Genomic DNA, 20,866 nt, shown 5'->3' with positions numbered 1-20,866 from the left:
TCGGACAAAGGTCCAGAGCCTCAGTTCTATTAAATTAAAAAAAAAAAAGATAATTAACGTTGAGTAATTTTAGCGTCCGTAGACTCAGGGTTGACCCGATCGCGTTTCGGTGATTTCCGTTAATTTTAGGTAATGTATAATTTTCGATTTTGTAGGTCCATTCTAGTGAATTTTCGTTGAATTTTAGTAAGCTTTAATAGTGTTTCTTTTTTTTGTGCCAATTGTGCGTTAGGGATTTCATAAATTTAACTATACTGGACCAATACGATTTTCGTGATATAGGCCGAGATATTAACGGGCTGCGCGATTATTGCTTGAGGGTTGTCACTTATTTGATACTTTGAAGAAACATTTAGGTGCAGTTGAAATACTGCTGCTCAATAGATGGGTTAATTGGGAAGAAATAGGTCAGTTTTGGGATTTCGGTGGAAGGTCACACTGTAGCGCCTCGCTACATCCTAACTGAGGAGACAGTCTGACGTCACCCTCAGGCATTTAATATTTCGTTGCTGTCCTCTCACGGATATACCAACATAATAATAGAGGATTACATTTCGCGCTTCTACCGAATTATTCTATCACGGCGTCCTATCGCACAGGAGCCGTTGGCAGTTGATCGGCATCCGTTGTATCGAGCGCAACTGAGTATCAAATCAATATTCACTGTACTTGTTGAGACTGACGCTTCGGCGAATAAATATATTATTAAATTGTTTATTCGTTTAGTAGTGATTTGTTATTCCCGACCATCGCAAATCCTACAACATGACCAATGATGGCCGTTGTACGCGTGTGAATTGTCAAGGCCATTTACGTTTAGGGATAATGTTTCATGATGTACCGTGATAATTGAATGTTCTGCGTTTTCGCTTAGTGATTAGTTTATACATCTCTATCCCAAGAATCCTAGGGAATACAGCTTCAGAGAGAAAATGATAGTTAAAAGAATTTATCTGGCCGAATAACTGCCGGAAAATTCCGTATATTATTTGAGTTTATTGTTAGATTAGTCGTTAATTACACGCCTACGAATTGTCGAGTTTGCGTGCTCGTTATTATTATTTTTTTTCGCTGCGCTCAGCGCTGGACAGTTGCTATGTCATAGCCTGCGATCTCTCCCTATGTGTCATCACGCGATGAGTATAGTGTTCTCAGTCTATCATACGCATTTGGGTTTCACTCTCTTTCCATTTCCCACCTTTTGGAAAGCTATAAATTCGCGTTAAAAGAGAGTCGGTTGCGAGTCGTCAACCGATGGCTAGCGTCGTGCTCACCCTTGCCCCTTACCAATGCTCATAGTGAGCCTATACCGTTGGTTCTAGTTGTGAAGCTTTCGCTTATGCGACTTATCTCGATTTGAGAAATTAATTTGTTTCTATGCCGCATTGTGCCAACAATTATTGTATTATTTAGCGGACTGGTTTTCGATTTGCGTATCGTCTAGAGTCATTGTGTATTATTTCTTTGGAAATTATATTGGTTATATCGTTAGTGTTTAATACTTCGGCTTTGACGTTCGATTCCATTTGCGTGCAGTTACGCCTAGTTTTCTTTAGATTTGCGACTCGTTAAGTTGTATTTTTTTTGCGAGTTACGCCATTCATTCTGAAGCCTTGGTTTTGTGGATTAATTGTGCTTTTTTCCAACGGTTTTCAAATTATAAGAGTGTTCGTGTCGCCTTAGTGAAATCAGATGTAGGAATTTTGTGCTGTTCTGGCCGTTAAGGACTCAAGGTCAAATACCGTTGAGTATAGAGTGCCGTATTTGGCGTATTCGACATTTCGAGTGTTGACTGCGTATGCTGTCATTAAAGCGAATCCCAATTTATTGTGTTAGGAATGCGAGTACAATTTCGATACGTATATGGCGCCTTATTCGGATACCTTTCGGGTTTATTAATTGGGTTCAACTCGGGATTTGATCAGAATCAATTCATTCGGCAAGGATGACTGTTTATGTCGATCTTAACCTAGTTACCATGTTCTCAGTTTTTCGGTATTATTGTCCTTGCGTCTACCGTCGCGTTTTCGGTCATTCTTATAGGGATAGAAGTAGAGAATTAATTTGATTTTGGTTCTATCTCTGGTTCTTTGTCTACTCAATATTTATCGAATGAATTGTGCATTCTTTCGGTGCCATTGTTAACTTCCCAACCCGAAGGGAGAAAGTTATTGTATTGACCCCGAAAATCAAAAGTTGAAATTCAATGAAATTTCCACGTTTCATGACTCCTCGAATCTTTCTACAATGATTTCGAACACATATCCGTCTGTGTGTGTGTGTGTGTGTGTGTGCGAATGTATGTGACGGAAAAAATTTTGAGCTACGATTTCTCTTCAAGGGACAGTGCAATGTGAAATTTTTTTTTTTCAACCGACGCATTTTCATGTAACTTAGAAATGATTAGTTTCTGAAGACGATCGACTCAGCAGTTCTTCCGTTATTTGCAAAAAACATGGGAAAAAATGTCAAAAATGATGTTTTTTTAGTAAATTTGACTATTTCTTCTGAAGAAATGATGGGATTTGAATTATTTCTCATGCAATCGATGCGTCTTTGTGTAAAGTATATCTGACTGAATTGAATAAGAAATCGTCTCAGCGGTTGTTTAGTTATATAAAAAATAATACTTCTGTTTTTTTTTCTACTCGAAATCCATTATTTTTTACCTTTTTTACGTGTTTTTTGCTGCTCAAAAAAAATGGACTGAGCCAATTATTTTTTGAAAATGATGGGTTCTGAGTTACATGGAGATGCATCGATCGTAAAACAAACATTTAAATTGCACCGTTCGTTCAAGAGAAATCGTATCCCCGAAAATTTCGGCATCGCATACGTTCGCACATACACACATGCACACACACAGAAAGCGAGAGAGGGAGAGATGGACATGTGTTCGAAAACATCATTGAAAGATTCGAAAAGTCATGAAACATGCAGATATCATTAGATTCATAACTCATTCAAATAGCCATAAACAGTAATGCATCAAATTCCGTCGATTTCAAAGAGAACATTCAACGGGAAATATAATGATATGTTTTTTGGAGGAAGTCTATTGGTTCATGACACGAGTATTTTGGAATGATCTACTGGTTTGAACGATATATCTGGAACTGTATGTGCATGGGGATTGAGAGAAACAATCTGTAATCACACAATAATTTAAAATAAAATAAAATAGAAATCTGAATTACCGACAAGCGTAGCGAATTGAAACTGATTCGTCCTCCCCCAGAAAATCGACATTCGAACAAACGAGAACTTGATTTCCAATTCGTAGCGTTCATCGATAACTCAGATTTCTCTTCACTACTTCGTTTTGGATGTAATTAATACGTCTCTGTGTAGAGTCAATCTTGTTGAATTGAAAAAAAAATCATTTCCGTCCAGACAAAGAACAACTGGCGCCCACAATCATCGAGTTTCAGTTTTCCGACTTTACCAAGTGAAAAGGGCGAGATAACGTTAATTTTTGTCCCAGCAAAAATTTGACCACTTTGCAGTGGCGTCTAACGTGGGGCACGGGTCCATGGGGCTAGGGTTCATTGGGTATATAGACGTCATTTTTCTGCTTGATTGTGAGCTTTCAGTAGTAATTTTACTTTTTGATTTTCTGAGAGTAATAGACAAATATTTTCTTTGCGTTCAAGATGCCAACTACGGTTATGCCGTCTAAGTTGAATTTGCCGATTCACTCAGGCCATTCCAATCCATTGCATTTTCGGATATTAAGTGCCTCCGAAGTTAAAAAAATATATATACATTGTAACATGATAAAAATCATGTACTGTTCCTCGCCTGAACTGACAGCGGATCATGGGGGGAAAATTAGTATTTTTACCTCAGCGAGGAGTCGGATCACCCAGGGCCACAATTGTCATTTTATTTTTTTTTATTTCTATTATTTACTTTCTTTTCATCTTTCCCTCGAACTCTGTCGATCGCGCTCACCGTGGGTTACGTGAGCTTCTTGACGAGGGGAGTGGAGCGGAGCATCGGGAATGACTACAAGTCGGCACTACAGCAGATGACGAGTAGCACACCGACTAGCACGCACACACCGAGTCTGGGAGACTCACACCACGAAGGACGCGAGAGATGATCGATGTACGCCAGCAGGCATCTCAGGCCTCTACGTGCAAACCCCCACCGCCTCACCGACGGATCGGGGGCGCAAGGCCGGCCAGTAAAAAACTCATGCTGCAACATTGAGGGAGCATCGGATTATGTTGGCTTCTGCGCTGTTCAATGCGGATCACATCCACCGACCGCGCGGCGCAGGTCTCAGTTCTCTGGGACTCAGGAACTGGGAATTATGACAATTTTGAAATTCCCAATTCAAAATCATATAATAACGCGGATTCTCCGAGCTTCATCGCGTGATCGGGGTGGGGGTAGAAAAGATTTTGAGGTTCCTCGGGGCGATGTACGGCCCCGACGGACACTCTTCGCTGGGATTCAGCCATATTAAGTCGCTCTGCGCAATTAAAGTTTTATTACGCTCTTTGAACTTCTTTAAATCGTTAACACAATTATTACTTTGGAGTGCCTGGATTTTCTGGCCTTTTCCTGACGTCGCCGTACTGAGGCTCCAGATGAGTTTACCCTGGAGTTTCTCGCGTATCAAACGGTGAGCGTGATTTAATTTGTGAGTGCTCGCGTAGTTTTTCGATTCATTTCTCCAGTGGCCATTTTGGACACCGTTTGAGTGTTAAAATTCGAGCCTTTTGCCTTCGGGATGCGGCACTCAGTGGCCTTTGGCCTCATTCCTTTATTTTTATTAGTGAATATTAATTATTTCATTCATATTGTTGCCGTTTATCGGTTTTGATTTTAGAACTTTGTTCAATTTCTTCATTCGTGTGGTTCTCGCGTCGTCGTCGCTTACGGGTGATCCTCGCGTCTTAGCGTCTTCCACGCATCTCTAAAATTATTATTATTTCTTTTAGTTAGTTAGTATCACTAAGTTAATTACATTTTTTTTTGGTTTGAATAGCGTCTTTGCTCGCGAGAGTCCTCTCCCGCACGTGTACAAAATCCTATGTTGACTCTCGTATGGACGAGTAAAAGGTCAGACTTCACTCATGGATTAAAAATATATTTTTTTTTGTTTTGTAAAAGTTTGCATATTGTTGAGTTACGCTCATTGTAGCCTGTTCCCACACGCCTCGGCGGTTATCTGAGCTAGTCGTGGAACGCGTCTCAACGGTGTGACCTTGTCCTTTGGCGGTTAAAAGGACTGGCGCCCTTTTTGACATTTTGTCTCCTCTCGTTATTTCCGTCGTTCTAATTCCGGGTTGAGAGAGTCCAAAGTGGTCGTTGGAAGTTCGTGGAGAACCACGCGCCTGAATCCCGCAGACACGCTTGGGAAATTACCTCACAAAATATTATGATTGGAACAATCCAAACCGTGCATTAAAAATGTCAATTACAACCGTAACGGTCTGCATTCCAAAATGCAAAATATTGCACTACGTGGCATTGAAAAGAAAAATGGATACATGTATGTGTATCATTTTTCTTCTCTTGTGTTAGAATCGATTATATTCGCTGAGCACATGGGAGTTTTCAGTTGACAATAAGTCCCAGATTATTTTCGACGAAATTCCTCTCTCTGTCCATCGGTGACTGTAGTCGTCAACGCCTTTGTTCAGCTGGAACCAAAACAAAATCCGTGCCACTCTGGCGTTACCTGAATTTGCGTCGTATGAAAATGAAGAATAGTGAGATAAAGGAATATGAAATATTCTCAATTATTCGAGACAATGAAACTCACGAAATAGCTATCTCGGTGTCATACGACTGCTTCGATAGAATACTCTGGTGAGGAATATTTGATTTAAATATAATTCATCACGTGTATCTTGAGAGTCATTACTATCGTTTCCTCATTGGAGGCAGTTGTGCCAACTTGCGCCTTTCTCCCTTCCCCTTCAGTGCCTTAGAGCCAATTCTCGCTAAAAGACTGATATAGTTTTCCAAAAAAAATTTTTTGAGGGGAAATATCGATCCCTCTCCATCTCTCACCCTCTTATCTGTTTCGTTAATTGTGAATATCACTCGCCATAGAAACCAGACCGACTCAGGATATCGTACAGCACATTTCCTCCGAGCTACGTACGCTCCGCTGTCGATTTTTTCTTTTCGAGCCTTGTGCCTCAACTCTTCTTGCTTGATAGCCACATTACGTCATCCCGACCTGTTGTTTCCTTTTATCCGTTTCCTTCATCTAAAAGTTCCTTCGAACGTTCTTCACTTTAATTCCAATTGTTTACCACCTTTTCCCTTTTTTTTTTTTTTTTTTTTGAACCCTCTGAATTTCATTAGTGTATTCTTTTTCCCCTTTTGTCCCCGGTCAATCCCTACGTTCTCGTATAAATTTTCCCTAGGCTCTAGTGATTTCATACCATTGCCCACATCAATGCATTAATCGCCAACAATCCGAGATTGTTTTAATCTTGTTCATCTGTGGACTTTGCGTCGCTTCCGATCGTCACTCAGTAGACTGCCTCAGTTTGCATATATGCTCGTTAACTACTAACAGTGCACATACTCGTGCTAGCTTCGAGCGCCTATATGTTATTCTATATTTTCTGGTGCCCTCTATGACCTAAAATGCGTGCTAGTACTATTTAGCACTACACTAAACAAAAATTTTTTTCCTCGTGGAGCCCTTTTTCTAGCAATCCCTGATCACTTCCCCTTTACCTCTATTCCTCCCCCTCCTAGGAGGAAACTTTTTCTTGTGCCGCATCGGCCTTGCCTTCTGTGGGCCAATCCCTCTTAAGAATCAGTTCAAACTATTCTCATATCGTTTCGATTTTAGGGGAAAATTTCTGTTGTTTCTCCTGTGACTACGGCCAGTAACTTTGGCTACGAGTGCCCCAGTAATTTTATTTAGGTCGTCAAGTGGATTCCTGTTTTCTTGAACTCCACACACCCTACCTATTGCACCTCGTGCTTATTTCTTACGTTTATGCGCCATTACAGATTGCACTAAATTGTGCTTGTTTGTCAGCGATGGCCAATATGCAACAGACGTTCTCTTGTTGCCACCTTCAGAATTGAAGGGGGTTGGACCCTGAAATACTCAGCTCCAGATCTCAAAAATAAGACAATTTCCTTGTCCCTTCGAGACGAGAGTCCGGAGTGTTCAGTCCGACAGATGAGTGATTCAGGCCACTCCGCTGATACCATGCGATCCCGCCGTCATTTGGCATCGCGGTCGCCCTTACTAATTCGCCAACTGGCGACATATTCAAAGAGTCCTTTGTTATCATCTCACTTAACCTGAGTATTTATTATCATCACGTATCACGGCTTTACAATATTCCGTTGCCGAACCGCAATCACCAACGATCGGTGTATCATATGCGGAAGAAGAGCAGGCTGCCCACATTCAAGACTTCGATGAAGAACTGCATTTTCTCGCGCAATTTGAGCGGGACGACCTCTGCCGCAAGTTTGCAGACCTGGCGGACTAGAATGGTAAAGTAGCATGAAACTCTCGCCCGTAAATGCTCCGAACGGAGCCTTGCAGTTAGAACTGCCTTTATATCTGGTGGAAAGAAAATATCCACCCACACTTGCTTCCAAAGAGCCTTGCAGTTAAGACTGCCTCTACATATGGTGGAATAAAAATATCCACCCATACATGCTCCGAATGGAAGCCGTGCATTTCAGATTGCCCCTATACATGGGGGAATAAAGATATCCACCCATACATTCTCCGAATGGAACCTTGCCGTTAGAACTGCCTTTATATCCGGTGGAAAGAAAAAATCCACCCATACGTGCTGCGAATGGAAGCCGTGCAGTTCAGATTGCCATATACATGGGGGAATAACAATATCCACCTGTACATGCTCCGAATGGAAACCTTGCAGTTCAGATTGCCTCATATCTGGTGCAATGAAAATACCCACCCGTCCATGCTCCGATAGGATGCCTTGCAGTGGAGACGGTTGACACATAGTCGAATGATAAAACTCCGTACGCTTACTGAGACGAAAACCTCCACTCTTGCGGATACGACCGCTCAAAGTCGATTTTCGGGGGAGATAATAAATTGCGGATACCACCGCTCAAAGTTAAGTGCCGAAGAGACACTAAACTGCAGATATGCCAGCCACAGTCATCCCTGATGGTTAATGGAATTTTAAAAAAATTGCCCATATTTGAGTATCTGACGTACCCATCGTTTTGGGGTAAGCCTCTTGTCCACCCGTTACGTTTCTCACGTTCATGACGATTGGAGTCATGGTATTGAAATTATACCTGGAGACCTTCCCTGGTCTAAGATTCATCATGGTTGCTCCTTGAGCCAATGACGTATATCGAGCTTTCTCAATACCTGTGCGTCTATCGCCTTTGTTCCTCGTACGAGTTATTTTTTGAAGGAGCGAATATTGCTATTCATCCCTTAATACCTGGTGTTTGGAGGTGACCAATAGTCGATAAGGATTTGCTCATAAAGAGCCTAAATTCAGTCTGCCCGGCCTACTGATCATTAGAGCATGAGACACTCTATCTCAGGTCGTGAGTTCGATACATCGTTCAAATACATGGCAGACAATGCGTCACACGCTCCCTGCACACAGAGTCAATTTAACGATAAATCTTGCGTTAAAAATTGCATCTTAAGACGCCTAAAGTGCTTCTGGCCATTTACTGCTTCAGCCATTGGGAAGGGGCTTTGCAGTCTTGTGATTAATTTTCTGCGTATTATTAATTAAAGACTTTATTGCGTGCCTTCGCCTTGAAGGACGATCTGAATCAACATCTCTGCATTATATCGCAGCCACTACTATGCGTCTTTCGCCTTAAGGAGGAATTCAAAATCGGCCTCCATGCGCTACGTCGCCAACTCTTGGATCACGAGGACGAGACCCTTTGGCCCTGGACCGCCAAGTATCTACCTGTCTCCCGTATTGAGGAGGGATTCAAAGTCAACTCTTTGTGCACTCGTGCATGTGGCACCTTACAACGTACGGAGTAGATGCGCTGAAGCGCCCTAATGTAGCCAAACATTAATTGAATATTTGTTCTTGTTACGAAAGAGAGCATAAGAAAATCGAATGGACCTCGATTGGCTAGGTCTTATCGGCTAGCTCTACGCTTATTGGGTCGTGGGTTCCAGCACTTTTCCCAATCCAAATCCGGATGCCCTGGAGATTTGGATACCGGGGGACCACTCACTGACGAGGAATTCCCATGGACTAATAACAGCAGCAGCCCAAACAGAATCTTAAACGGGGACGGATCCGGCACGGAAGGGGGGTGTAACGAATTCTGGGAAATTCCTTGTGCCATCCAGAGACAACGGAAAGAATTTCCATATTCGTGAGTCAGGCAAAGATCCAGAGCCTTAGTTCTATTAAATTAAAAAAAAAAGATAATCAACGTTGAGTAATTTTAGCATCCGTAGAGTCAGGGTTGACATGATCGCGTTTCGGTGATTTCCGTTAATTTTAGGTAATTTATAATTTCAGATTTTGTAAATTCCATATATTATTTGAGTTTATTGTTAGATTAGTCATTAATCACACGCGTACGAATTGTCGAGTTTGCGTGCTCATTATTATTATTATTATGATTTCTTTTCTCTGCGCCCAGCGCTGGACAGTTGCTATGTCATAGCCTGCGATCTCTCCCTACCTGTCATCACGTGACGAGTATAGTATTTTCCTTCTATCATACGCATTTTGCTCTCTGTCCATTTCTCACCTTTTGGAAAGCCATAAATTCGGAAGTTTTTTCGTTAAAAGAGAGTCCATTGCGAGTCGTCAAACGATGGCTAGCCCATGCTCACCCTTGCCTCTGGCCAATGCTCATAGTGAGCCTATACCGTTGCTTCTAGTGAAGAAAGGGTTCGATTATGCAACTTATCTCGTTTTGAGAAATTAATTTGTTTCTATGCCGTAATGTGCCAACAATTATTGTATTATTTGACAGACTTGTTTTCGATTTGCGTATCGTCTAGTGTCATTGTGTATTATTTCTTTGGAAATTCTGCTGGTTATATCGTTAGTGTTTAATATTTCGGCTTTGACGTTCGATTCCATTTGCGTACAGTTACGCTTAGTTTTCTTTGGATTTGCGACTCGTTAAGTTGTATTTTTTTTGCCGGTTACGCCATTCGTTCTCGAGCCTTGGTTTTGTGGATTGATTGTGCTTTTTTCCAATGGTTTTCAAAGTATTATGGTGTTCGTGTCGCCTTAGTGAAATCAGATGAAGGAATTTTTGTGCTGTTCTGGCCGTTAGGGACTCAAGTTCAAGTACCGTTGAGTATAGAGTGTCGTATTTGGCGTATCCGACATTTGAAGTGTTGACTCCGAATGCTGTCGTTAAAGCGAATCCCAATTTATTGTGTTAGGAATGCGGGTTGTAAGGATATTTTCCCGGGTTGTTCACCCAGGAAAAATCCAAACTAATTTTTAGGCCGTCTCTGTCGCTCAATATTCAGGCGCCAGCCGAACCTTCACGGGAGGTTCGACGAAAACCGGCCTCTGAGGCAAACTCGTCTATTGAGAGGACTTTTTGGCTGGACAATGGATTGCCCAACTAGCATCAGCGTGATACGGTAGAGTAGGCGCGGTCCAACAGGAGTACAACCGCCACATCCCCACGGCCTTTGCAAGCCGAGGATGATGCCTCGCGGCATAAGCTCCCTACTGAATTAGATTGATCTTCCCTCAGGAGGGTCTCTCGACTCCTCCGGCATGCTTCCTCTCTCCGAGTATTTCTACTCGGGAGAGTTTCCGAACTATCTGCGATTCAGCCGGGACTCCTCAGAGCCTGGGACGTTGAGAGGCTGATCTGACCAGGGTGGAACTACGTTACCCACGCTACGATCACCCACACTCTCAACCACCAGTTACCGCTTTGGTCATCGCGCGCCACTGCCTCCGGGTAGTACTAGACCGTCGGCGTATGGTCGGGCCGACAGGAGGATTTCTCGACTCCAGGCCCACACGCCCATACGCCTCGAATCGTTCCGCCGAGACTAAATGACGCCGGACACGACGAAGTCGTCACCTCGCGTTCCGAGATAACTCAGATTTACGCGCGGGGGATGCAGGGGCATCCCTCTATATTCGCCGCCAAAGTTATGCATCAGGCTACGTGGAGTAAAACTCCTTACCATGGCTTCTTCAGCCATTCACCACTCCAGCACACCGAGAGATTTTCCCAACCTCTCGGTTCAAGCCTTCGCATGCGACTAACTCGGAATCTTACTAGGACCTTCTCCCCCTAGTCTGGGTATCTCAGCGACGATAGGTCATTCCATTACCCTATCTCCACCAATCAATCCGACGGGATCCCAGGGGCACCAGTCCTTTCACCTGGCCGTTGGTCACTAGTCCACTCCGACATAGCCTATAGAATCGCCCAGTTGGACGGCCTGTACGTCAGCCCCGTTTCCCCTAGCACATGCTGGGCGAATTCTAATACGGCGAGAGTCTAGGACCGCCCTCCAGATCTCCAGGGATCGCGGTTTCACCCATAACCGCTATGCCTTAAGTCTTTCATCGGTTAGTGGCTCTTCTCATCCAATTGCGGCTCTTTCAGCCGCCTCTAGATATCACTTCCTGTCTCTCTTATCACAAGTTTAGTAGTTCTCTTTCTTATTTACGGGGATTTCAACCCGTAACGAGAAAATCTCGTTACATATCTCCCTCCTTAAGAGAGGTTTCGACCCGAAACCTAGACGTTTCAAGCCAAAACCCTCCAGGAGTAACTACACTTCACCTTCCGACTCTTCAGTCGGGGGGTCCTTCAAAGCTTCCCTATAGGGCTTCATGTCCATTATAGCACAGTCTTTGGTATTACGACCCGTCATATCAGAAACTTGGTAAAAGTTTCTGGAGTGTTTCTTGGTCACCACGAAAGGTCCATTGAACGGTTTGTTCAAGGATGCTGAACGATGCTTTGCGGCACTCGACAGCTCGTGGCCGCGAACTAGGACCAGTTCGCTGACCTCGAATTCACCTTTCCTTCGGCGCAAGTTATAACTTTGCGCCTGTCGATCATTAGCTTTGGCTAATGCATGCCTAAAGGCCAATCTGAGGGTGTCATGGCACTTCATGCGCTCGACCCAGGCCTCTGTTGGAGTTTCTTCAACTTCAACATCTCCCTCCAGCTTTCGTTGCAACGAATTCGCTGGCTCTGGCTCTCGCCTGAGATTTACGAGAGCCGGGGTTGCCTTCAGGGAACTGAGTTGTGCTGTATTGTATGCAACACGAAATGCATCCAGATGACAGTCCCAATCACGGTGATCCTGATCTACGTACGCTCGTATCATAGCTGTTAGCGAACGGTTCACTCTTTCAGTGGGGTTCGCTTGCGGGTGATATGGCGGCGTTGTTCGGTGCTTCATATTAGTTGAAGCAGCCAACTCTCTCAAGTCCTTATTTACGAACTCGGTCCCATTATCGGTCAGCAATTCTCGTGGAGCCCCCCATCGATAAATAATGGTTTCCTCCAATACTTTCCGTATCGTCGCACCGGTTGCTTTGCGCAACGGCCGCACTTCTATCCACTTCGTAAAGAAGTCTTGGATAACTAGGATATATTGGTGTCCTGCTTTACTCCGCGTAAAGGGACCCATGATATCCGCCGATATTCTCGTCCAGGGTTTCTCGATTGCGCGATGTTCCATCTGGCCTATCGGGGCTTGCTGTTGCACTTTGCAGCGCTGACATTCGTGAAACGCACTTACGTACGTCATCACGTCCTCAAACATCGCTGGCCAATAATATTGATTGGCCAAGCGTTGGCAGGTCTAATCAACACCTTGGTGTCCTGCCTGCGGCAAATCGTGGCATTCGCGTATAGCGGCACGTCTCATGTCATGAGGGAGAACTAATTTCCACTCGTCGAAGTCTTGACTGTGCACTGAGGCAGTTGTTTTCGGCCTCAGGTGGTACAACAATCCTTCGGAAATTTTCCACGTAGGGTATTTTTCCGGGATTCTCTCTACGTCTCGACAGCGCCGGAGATACCATTTATCTTCCGTATCTACCGCCATCGAGAGTAACTCCGTCGCTCCTTCCGGTGCGCGTGACAAGGCGTCAGGCACATGGTGAAACGCGCCCTTCCGGTGTATGATTTTGTAATCATACTCTAACAACCGGAGGTTCCATCTCCCTAGCCTTCCAGCCGGGTCTTTCATATTATGAAGCCACCTTAAGGCGCTATGGTTCGTTATTACTGTGAAGGGGTAGCCCTCCAAGTAACAGCCGAACTTCATAATGGCCCACACAACTGCTAAGCATTCCTGCTCAGTCACTGTGTATTTTGTTTCAGGGCCTGTTAGTGAGCGACTAGCGTAAGCTATAACTCGCTCTTGTCCATCTTGTACTTGCGTGAGTACAGCACCAAGTCCCACACTGCTTGCATCCGTTTGCAGGGTAAACGGCAGTGAAAAATCGGGACAAGCAAGAGTTGGAGCCGATGTTAAATGCTTTTTCAGCGCTTCGAAGGCTTCTTGCTGTTCTTCCCTCCATAACCACGGTTGATTCTTCTTGGTCAGAAGTGTCAGCGGTTGAGCTATGGTTGCAAACTCTGGTATAAATCGTCTATACCAGGATGCCATTCACAGAAAACGACGAATCTGTTTCAGATTCTTCGGCACGGGAAAATCCACGACTGCCGATGTTTTCCCTGGGACGACTTCTAGTCCTTGACTGTTCACGACGAACCCGAGGTATTTCACCTCGGAACGACAGAAAACACTCTTGTCTCGATTTATCGTGAGACCGTGATCTCTCAACTTATCGAGGGCCTTTCCCAACCACGTGAGGTGTTCCTCAAATGTACTTGAGACGATAATGATATCATCCAAGTACACGAATACGTGGGGATATATCTCTGGACCGATTAATTTGTCGAGGGCTCTTTGGAAGGTAGCGGGTGCATTTGTCAGTCCGTACGGCATGCGTTAGTAGATGTGTGAGGCCGTATCTGGCCCAACCCATTTTGGAGAGGGTCAGAAGGGTCTGTCTGAAGGTATCCCGCGAGTGGGTGGTAATTTCATTAGTCGCGAGTGGGTGCTAGGTAGCAGATTGATCGATTAATTCGCGATTTTGATTCGCGGTTTTAATTCGCGGTTTTAATTCGCGGATTTAGTTCACGGTTTGATTCGCATGTTCTATTAAGGAGTGCTAAGATTTTTAAAGATAAGAAGGGTAGCTAGCATTTTATAAATAAAAAAAAACATTTAATAATTAAAAATATTATTTATTGCTTCCGAATGGAAGTTTTGTAATCGCAATTTTTTTCGATTCTCTCATTTTGCTTGGATATGACTCAGGGTGATCTGAAACGTCGACATTTGATATTTTTAGCAAATGTATGTATGTATGTGTGTGCGTGTGTGTGTGTGCATGCGCATTTGTCCAGAAAGTCATCAATAACTCTGAAACTGTCTTTACGAAAAATCTGAAATTTTGGCTCATGATAGGCCCTAATGGGAGACCGACATGTGCAAAATTTCAGCCTGATTGACTAAGTGGTTCCTGAGATATAGCATTTTCTCAAAAATGGTTTTTCACGAATATCTCATCAACGGCTTTATCAATCTTTCTTTATCCGAAAATCTTTGTTTTGATAATACCTATCTTTTTGTATCAAAACCTAATGAATCCACTACGGAGAATGGGTTTTTTTTTCTATTTTTTCACTTTTTTCAAAAAATCGCTTGTATCCACGATAACTCAAAAAATAATTGAGATAAAAACTTCAAACTTTGTATGATTATAGCGCCGTTGGTAACGAAGGCTGGTATTGTCGGTGGGCGAAATCGGCCCAGTAGTTCATGAGATATTTAACTTTATAATCGAAAATTCTTCCTTTAATATCTCAAAAACTACTGGACCAAATGCATTCTGCTTGCTCTCAAAATTTTCGTCTGAGTAGTGGCTATCGAGACAAATCAAAATATAGGTACCATTCAATTGAAAGTTTTCGAGATATTTCAATTTTTCTCTTTTTTTGAGATCAGATTCCTATTTTCGACTGTGAAGTGGTTTAGACTTCTATTAACGCTGTCAAATTCATCATTCATATCAGGTTGGTGTCTGGTTATTGAATTATATGGTCCTGATCATGAATGTAACGCGTGGTCAAGACAGGCCCTGAACCGGGCACCCGTGTGGGATCTTATACGGAGATCCTAGCCCCGACCTGTTCCGGGGAACTACATCAGGTCCATGCTGAGTTAACTTATACGGTCCTAATTGAAAATGTAATGTGTTGTCGAGTGAACGACTACTAATCCGCTGCGATAACAAAAGTATAAGTGATTAGATTATTAATGTTTACCATGGAATGGTTAATAAATAACTCGGAGGCATTGAAAATTGAGTCATTCCAAACTAGGAGAAGTGGAATATATTTCAAAAACCATTCACTACTTCATTTCCCACAAAAGTCCTCAACTTGTTTTTTTACGTATTCTTTAAATGATGGAAAAGGCGTGTGCAAAGTTTCAGACTACTGGGGAGCATGATTAATTTATTATGAATCTTTGAATAAGTGGTCATTTAACCCGTGATCTTATGGAAATCATAAAAAAAACTGCAAAGAAAGAATGCAGCCAAAGTCATGAAACTTTAGACACATTTAGAAGATATGATCAATGATTTTTTGAGTAAAGAAGATTGCCGCCTAGGAGCATTGTTTATTAATAATAGCGAAAAAAGTACTGAAAAATTAAATTTCTGCACACGCAGACCAAACGCGCAGCTACGTCCCAAGTACCGATCGGGTGGGGGTAGCGCAGTCAATTTAAACGTCTCTTGAGAGAGAGCGATGAAGCGTTGTGATTGGAGCTCCCTCGAGCCGGTGGTACCAGCTCCTGGTGAAAAAAAAAACTACCGACGATGTTGTCACTTTTTCGCATGGATTTCTGAACAATCTGAAAACCATTCAATGCGTGGAACAGATACAAATAAATTTGATTAGCTTCAAAAATAATTTTTAAGCGGAGATACTCCCTAATATTGCCTGAATTTTGAATCCGAATGGGAAAAAATTTCTTGTTCAGCGATTGGTTTTCTGCAGGAAACAACAGAAACCCCTCCGCCTCACCTCCTACATTTCCTCCTCGCCCGATTATCCTCAAGTGATTTTTCGATTTTCTAATTTTGATAGCAAATTATGTAGAATGTCATGAATCGTGGAGAAATGACGTTTTAGGGTCATGTCTGTATTTTTGTGTGATAACTTTGGTTTTTGGTGATAAATTTGTAGAAAATTCAACATAAATACGGTGAAATTTGTCGAGAAAAATCTGAAATTTTGGCTTCTGGTAGCTATGATTAAACTTCACTTTGTTGCGCTGTTTCAGCCCGATCGGTCCAGTAGTTCCTGAGATATAACAACTTCTTTAAATTTCATTTTTCTCCAATATCTCAAAATCTAGTAGACTTATTTCAATTTTTCTTTTTTCAAAATACTCGTCTCGATGGCCCCTATCTAGATCAATCAATATATACAGATCCGTTCATGCAAAGTTTGAATATATTACCGCTTTTCCGTTTTTCTATGAAAAATCTGGTTTACACGATAACATACTAAAAAATGGAGACAGCGAGTCGAAATTTTGTATGCTTTTAGCTTTTATAAGATAGACGGTTGGTATTGTGGATGAGTGCAATCGGCCGAACAATTCTTTAAATATTCAACCTTTTATGTAAATAAATTTATTCAAATATCTCATGAACTACTGGAAGGATTTCAATTCTTTTTTTTTCAGAATACTTCTATCGGTGGCCACTATTCAGATCAATCAAAATATATATACTCGTTCATAGAAAGTTTCTTAGATATTCTCGTTTTTCTGTTTTCTTCTTTTTTCAGTTTTTTACAACGTATAACTTGAGGAAAAATGGGGATAGCAGGTTAAAATTTGGTACGATTATAGCTGTTATAATACTGAAGGTTGGTGTTTTGGATGGGTGCAGTCGGTCTAGTGGTTTTAGAGATATTCAATTTTTTGTAAAAATCCATTTTATCAAAAAATTGAATATCTCATTCTAAACACCCTGTAGAATATGTGTGCTTGTTACTGGGACAGGGCGTGAGGTAATATGTTGTAATTATTTCCACAATTGAACAAAAGTATGATTTTTGAATATCTAATTTATTAAATATCTTTTAACTCCATCAGTTAATTTGACACGAAAAAAAAAGATTTACTGGGAATATTCGCCTGAATATTAGGGGAGAGTGGAGCGAAATGGGCCATTTTCAATCGCTAATAACTCGTGAACGGAAGGGTGAAAATTGTCTTTTTGCTTCCGAATGGAGTCCTTGTATTTGAGCAATTGTTTCAAATTGACTTTATAGAAATAGGGGGAAATGAGCGCAGCTGTACCCTACCCGTGTGACCACTACTGGTTCTCAAGTTGATTTATTCTCATTTCATATTTGCTTCAATTCAATCGATCTGATCTTTCATCTAGATCGATCGGAATATATATTTATACATTTATACAAAGTTGTTGAGATATTGCCAATTTTACATTTTTGGTTATCCTTAAATTCCTTGTTCACACAATAACTTGAGGAAAAATTGTGATAAGAATGTGACGTGAGAAGACAGTTTCTCGTGTAAATGGAAAAAGGGAATTTGTATGAATCCATTCGGAAGTTTACCACCAATTGAATTGGTAGAAATAAAAAATAAAAAATAAATAAATAACACATAAATTATCAGTCACATGTGTCCTGCAGCATACGAACGGTCAACTGCTTCTTTCTTTTCAAGTACTTTTTCATATTTTACTTCAATACATAACCGTGGCGGAACTGAATTCGACGTCAAATAAATATTCAAACCTCTCGTTTATCGATATGATTTTTATCAAAATTTTTTAAACTTTCAACGAACATACTCTATACAGTCCTTTGTCGAATAGCGCAAACGAAATTTCGATTCAAGGAGCTACTGATTTTTATCAACAAATTTCCGATAATCGCCGATCTTGGCAACCGTTTGTACTATCGAACCAAGGTCGGTCTCAAATATTCAAAAAACACCTGTGTAAAAAATTCCGTAATTGAACAACTTTTTGGTAAAAGCTCAAGATTATCATTAAATTTACGTTCATTATTTTTTTGTCATTAGCATAGAAGTTGTGCCGTATTGAACAGCGAATCCAGGTTGACGGATGGCCGCCGGCCGATGAGGACACACCGCGCAATATGGGCACCGTACTTGAGGAGTTGAAAAATTTGTTTGAATGTCCTTATGACCGACGCGAGTGGAAATTGCTCCAGGCCCACCTGAAGCACGATCAGAAGTTGATCAAGTTTTTGTAAGGTTTGACTGATCCGGTGATTCCTGACGAGAATCTGACCAAGTTCTGATCTACCAGATCAGATCGCAAAAACTGCAGGCGGATTCAGATCAAGTTCTGATCACATAGACATGATCAGGTGATGCCTGATGAGAACTTGACCGCGTTTTGATTTAGTAGATCAGATATACAGGGTGTCCCATTTGAAAAAATGCGGCCAAATATCTCCTAAGGCAGACAAGTAACAAAAAAATGTTCGATACAAAAATTGTAGGGTTTCGAGGGGGACATTCGATGCATTCATTATTTTGAGCTTTCAAGCTCATTCTTGGTAGCTGGAAGTAAAAAGCGCTTTTTTTGAAATGGCAACCAATTTTTCACTCTAACGAAACTTGTTCATCTTGATGAGTTGTGTTCAGGTACCTTGTCATTCATGTAATTTCCTCTAATTTTACTCTAAAAATGCCACAAAAACGAATTCTGTGGTCACACTGAAGATTCAAACATCCTTGGCGCACCTTGGTGTAATTGTTCCGTTGATCTGTTTACCAACAGAATTCATCAAATATAAACAATAAACAAAAAATTTCGAATACCACGTATGAGCGAGTATACATATTTCCTGTCAAAATTTCAAGTTGCTATCTCCATTTTTGCGCAAGCTAGAGTGTTCACAAAGTTTTTTTTTTATCAAAAAACGGAAAAACGCGTATATCTCGAAAAATTTGCATAAACGGGTATATATGTTTTGATTGATTTAGATAAACGGTATCGAAACGAATATTTTGAAAACAAAAAAATCGAAATCAGTCCACTAGTTTTGAAGATATTTGCAGAAAACCATTTAAAAACGAATCGCTTTTTCTTCGAAACTATTTGATCGATCCAGCTGAAATGTTGCACGCAGTTAGTCTTCATTAAGACATATAATCTGACAAAATTTGAGATTTTTGCTTCCAAATGCAAGCATTGCAATCCTTCGATTTTCACATTCTCTAATTTTGATTGGAAATAATGTAGAATGGTCTGAAACGTAAAAATACGAATTTTGGTGACCATCTCTCTGTGACCACGTCCACCGCCACCTTCACAGTGGTCAATTTTTAGAAATTTGAGTCATTAAGTGGCTAAAGTAATTCCAAAAAATCTAAAATTTTGTCAGATCATAGGTCTTAATGAGGACTACTTCTGTGCAATTTCAGCCCGATCGATCTAATAGTTTTNTTTTTCCCCCCCCCCCCCCCCCCATCTCCCCTTCCTGCTTCTTCTTGATCAGCGTAAGCTAGTTACGCTGGCAACTAGCTCGCGGACACAGCTACGCCTCGTGCTGCCATTGGATTAATGGTACATCAATGGCACCAACTCCATTACAACCCTCATGGCTAATCCCCGTCAGGAGCTCCCAGCTCTCTCGAGGCAGCAACATGTAGGCCCCGTTGAGAATGAGCAGCCATCCTTGTGGAGCCAGATCGATGGGTCTGGCTGGCCTCCCCATATGCCCATCCTCAATCCTCCGCGTGATGAGCTCATTCAACCGACCTCTGGAGGTTTGCTGAGCCCAGGCTTCTGGGAAGTTAACTCCAGCTCTCAGCTCAACATATCCTGGATATCCCTGTAAGCAGAAACAAAAAAGTTATGACAATTGTTCTGGGGATTGAGAAAGAAGAAACAGTGAGGGCTTGGTACTTACCAGAGCTGGCGGGTAGAAAACGAGATTCTCTACCTCCTGATGATGGTGCTGAGGCTGCTGGGGCTGCTGATGATGGTGGGGCTGTTGGTGATAGCAAGCCTGCTGGGGCTGTTGATGGTACTGAGGCTGTTGATGGTGCTGAGGCTGTTGATGCTGGGGCTGTTGATGGTGCTGAGGCTGTTGATGCAGCAGAGACTCCTTATGATGCTGGGGCTGTTGATGGTGCTGAGGCTGTTGATGCAGCAGAGACTCTTCATGATGCTGGGGCTGTTGATGGTTAGGAAGATACTGAGGTTGCTGGGGTTCATTGTACTGCTCCTCTTGGAGCAGTCTCGCTGGAGTAACGATTTCATCGCTATACCCACTATCGTCATCATCATCATTATCATCATCATCCGTAATCTCCATTTGCTCCTCAGGACTCGGGACTTCATCAATTATGACGACGTCATCATCGTCGGTCTCCATGGGCACTTCGTCGTCGACGCACTGACGACGTCATCTTCTCCAGTCTCCATCCTGTCGAGTTCCTGGCGGGGACCTCCATGAATGATGACGATGCCATCTTCGTCTTCATCCTCAGCCTCTCCTTCTTCTTCTTCTTCTTCGTCTTCATCCTCTTCCTCTCCTACTTCTTCTTCTCTCCCAATATCCATTTCTTGGGTTGGCCCTTCCGCCTCCATCACCTGATGCCGTTGAGCTCGCTCCGCTTGCTCCTCCCGAAGCCGAGTCAGATATTTGGTAGTGCGCTCTTCGAAGTCCTCGTCGAGCAGAAACTCCCACATCAAACCCGCTGCAGAATGAGCGGTGACCCACACTGTTGCCCGAGGGTCCAACGTCACATGAGCAGCCAAGAGGGGGAAATGTT

General features: G+C 42.3%; 1 protein-coding gene across 1 annotated transcript; it reads right to left on the bottom strand.

Annotated features, from left to right (window-relative positions):
* Window positions 1-19,623: 19,623 nt before the first annotated feature.
* On the bottom strand, window positions 19,624-20,406 carry LOC107040748 (transcriptional corepressor LEUNIG-like). The gene is made up of 2 exons (XM_015260966.1): window positions 19,999-20,406; window positions 19,624-19,920 (listed from the first exon to the last, which is right to left on the bottom strand). Exons 1-2 carry the CDS (start codon window positions 20,404-20,406, stop codon window positions 19,624-19,626), a joined length of 705 nt encoding a protein of 234 aa, XP_015116452.1.
* Window positions 20,407-20,866: the final 460 nt, after the last annotated feature.

Source organism: Diachasma alloeum, unplaced genomic scaffold (genome assembly GCF_001412515.2).
Source record: "Diachasma alloeum isolate Michigan unplaced genomic scaffold, Dall2.0 Dall_scaffold_00342, whole genome shotgun sequence".
NCBI classification, from domain to species: Eukaryota; Metazoa; Arthropoda; class Insecta; order Hymenoptera; family Braconidae; genus Diachasma; species Diachasma alloeum.
Note: the sequence above shows the minus strand (reverse complement) of the source record. Positions and strands in the feature narration are given on the sequence as shown.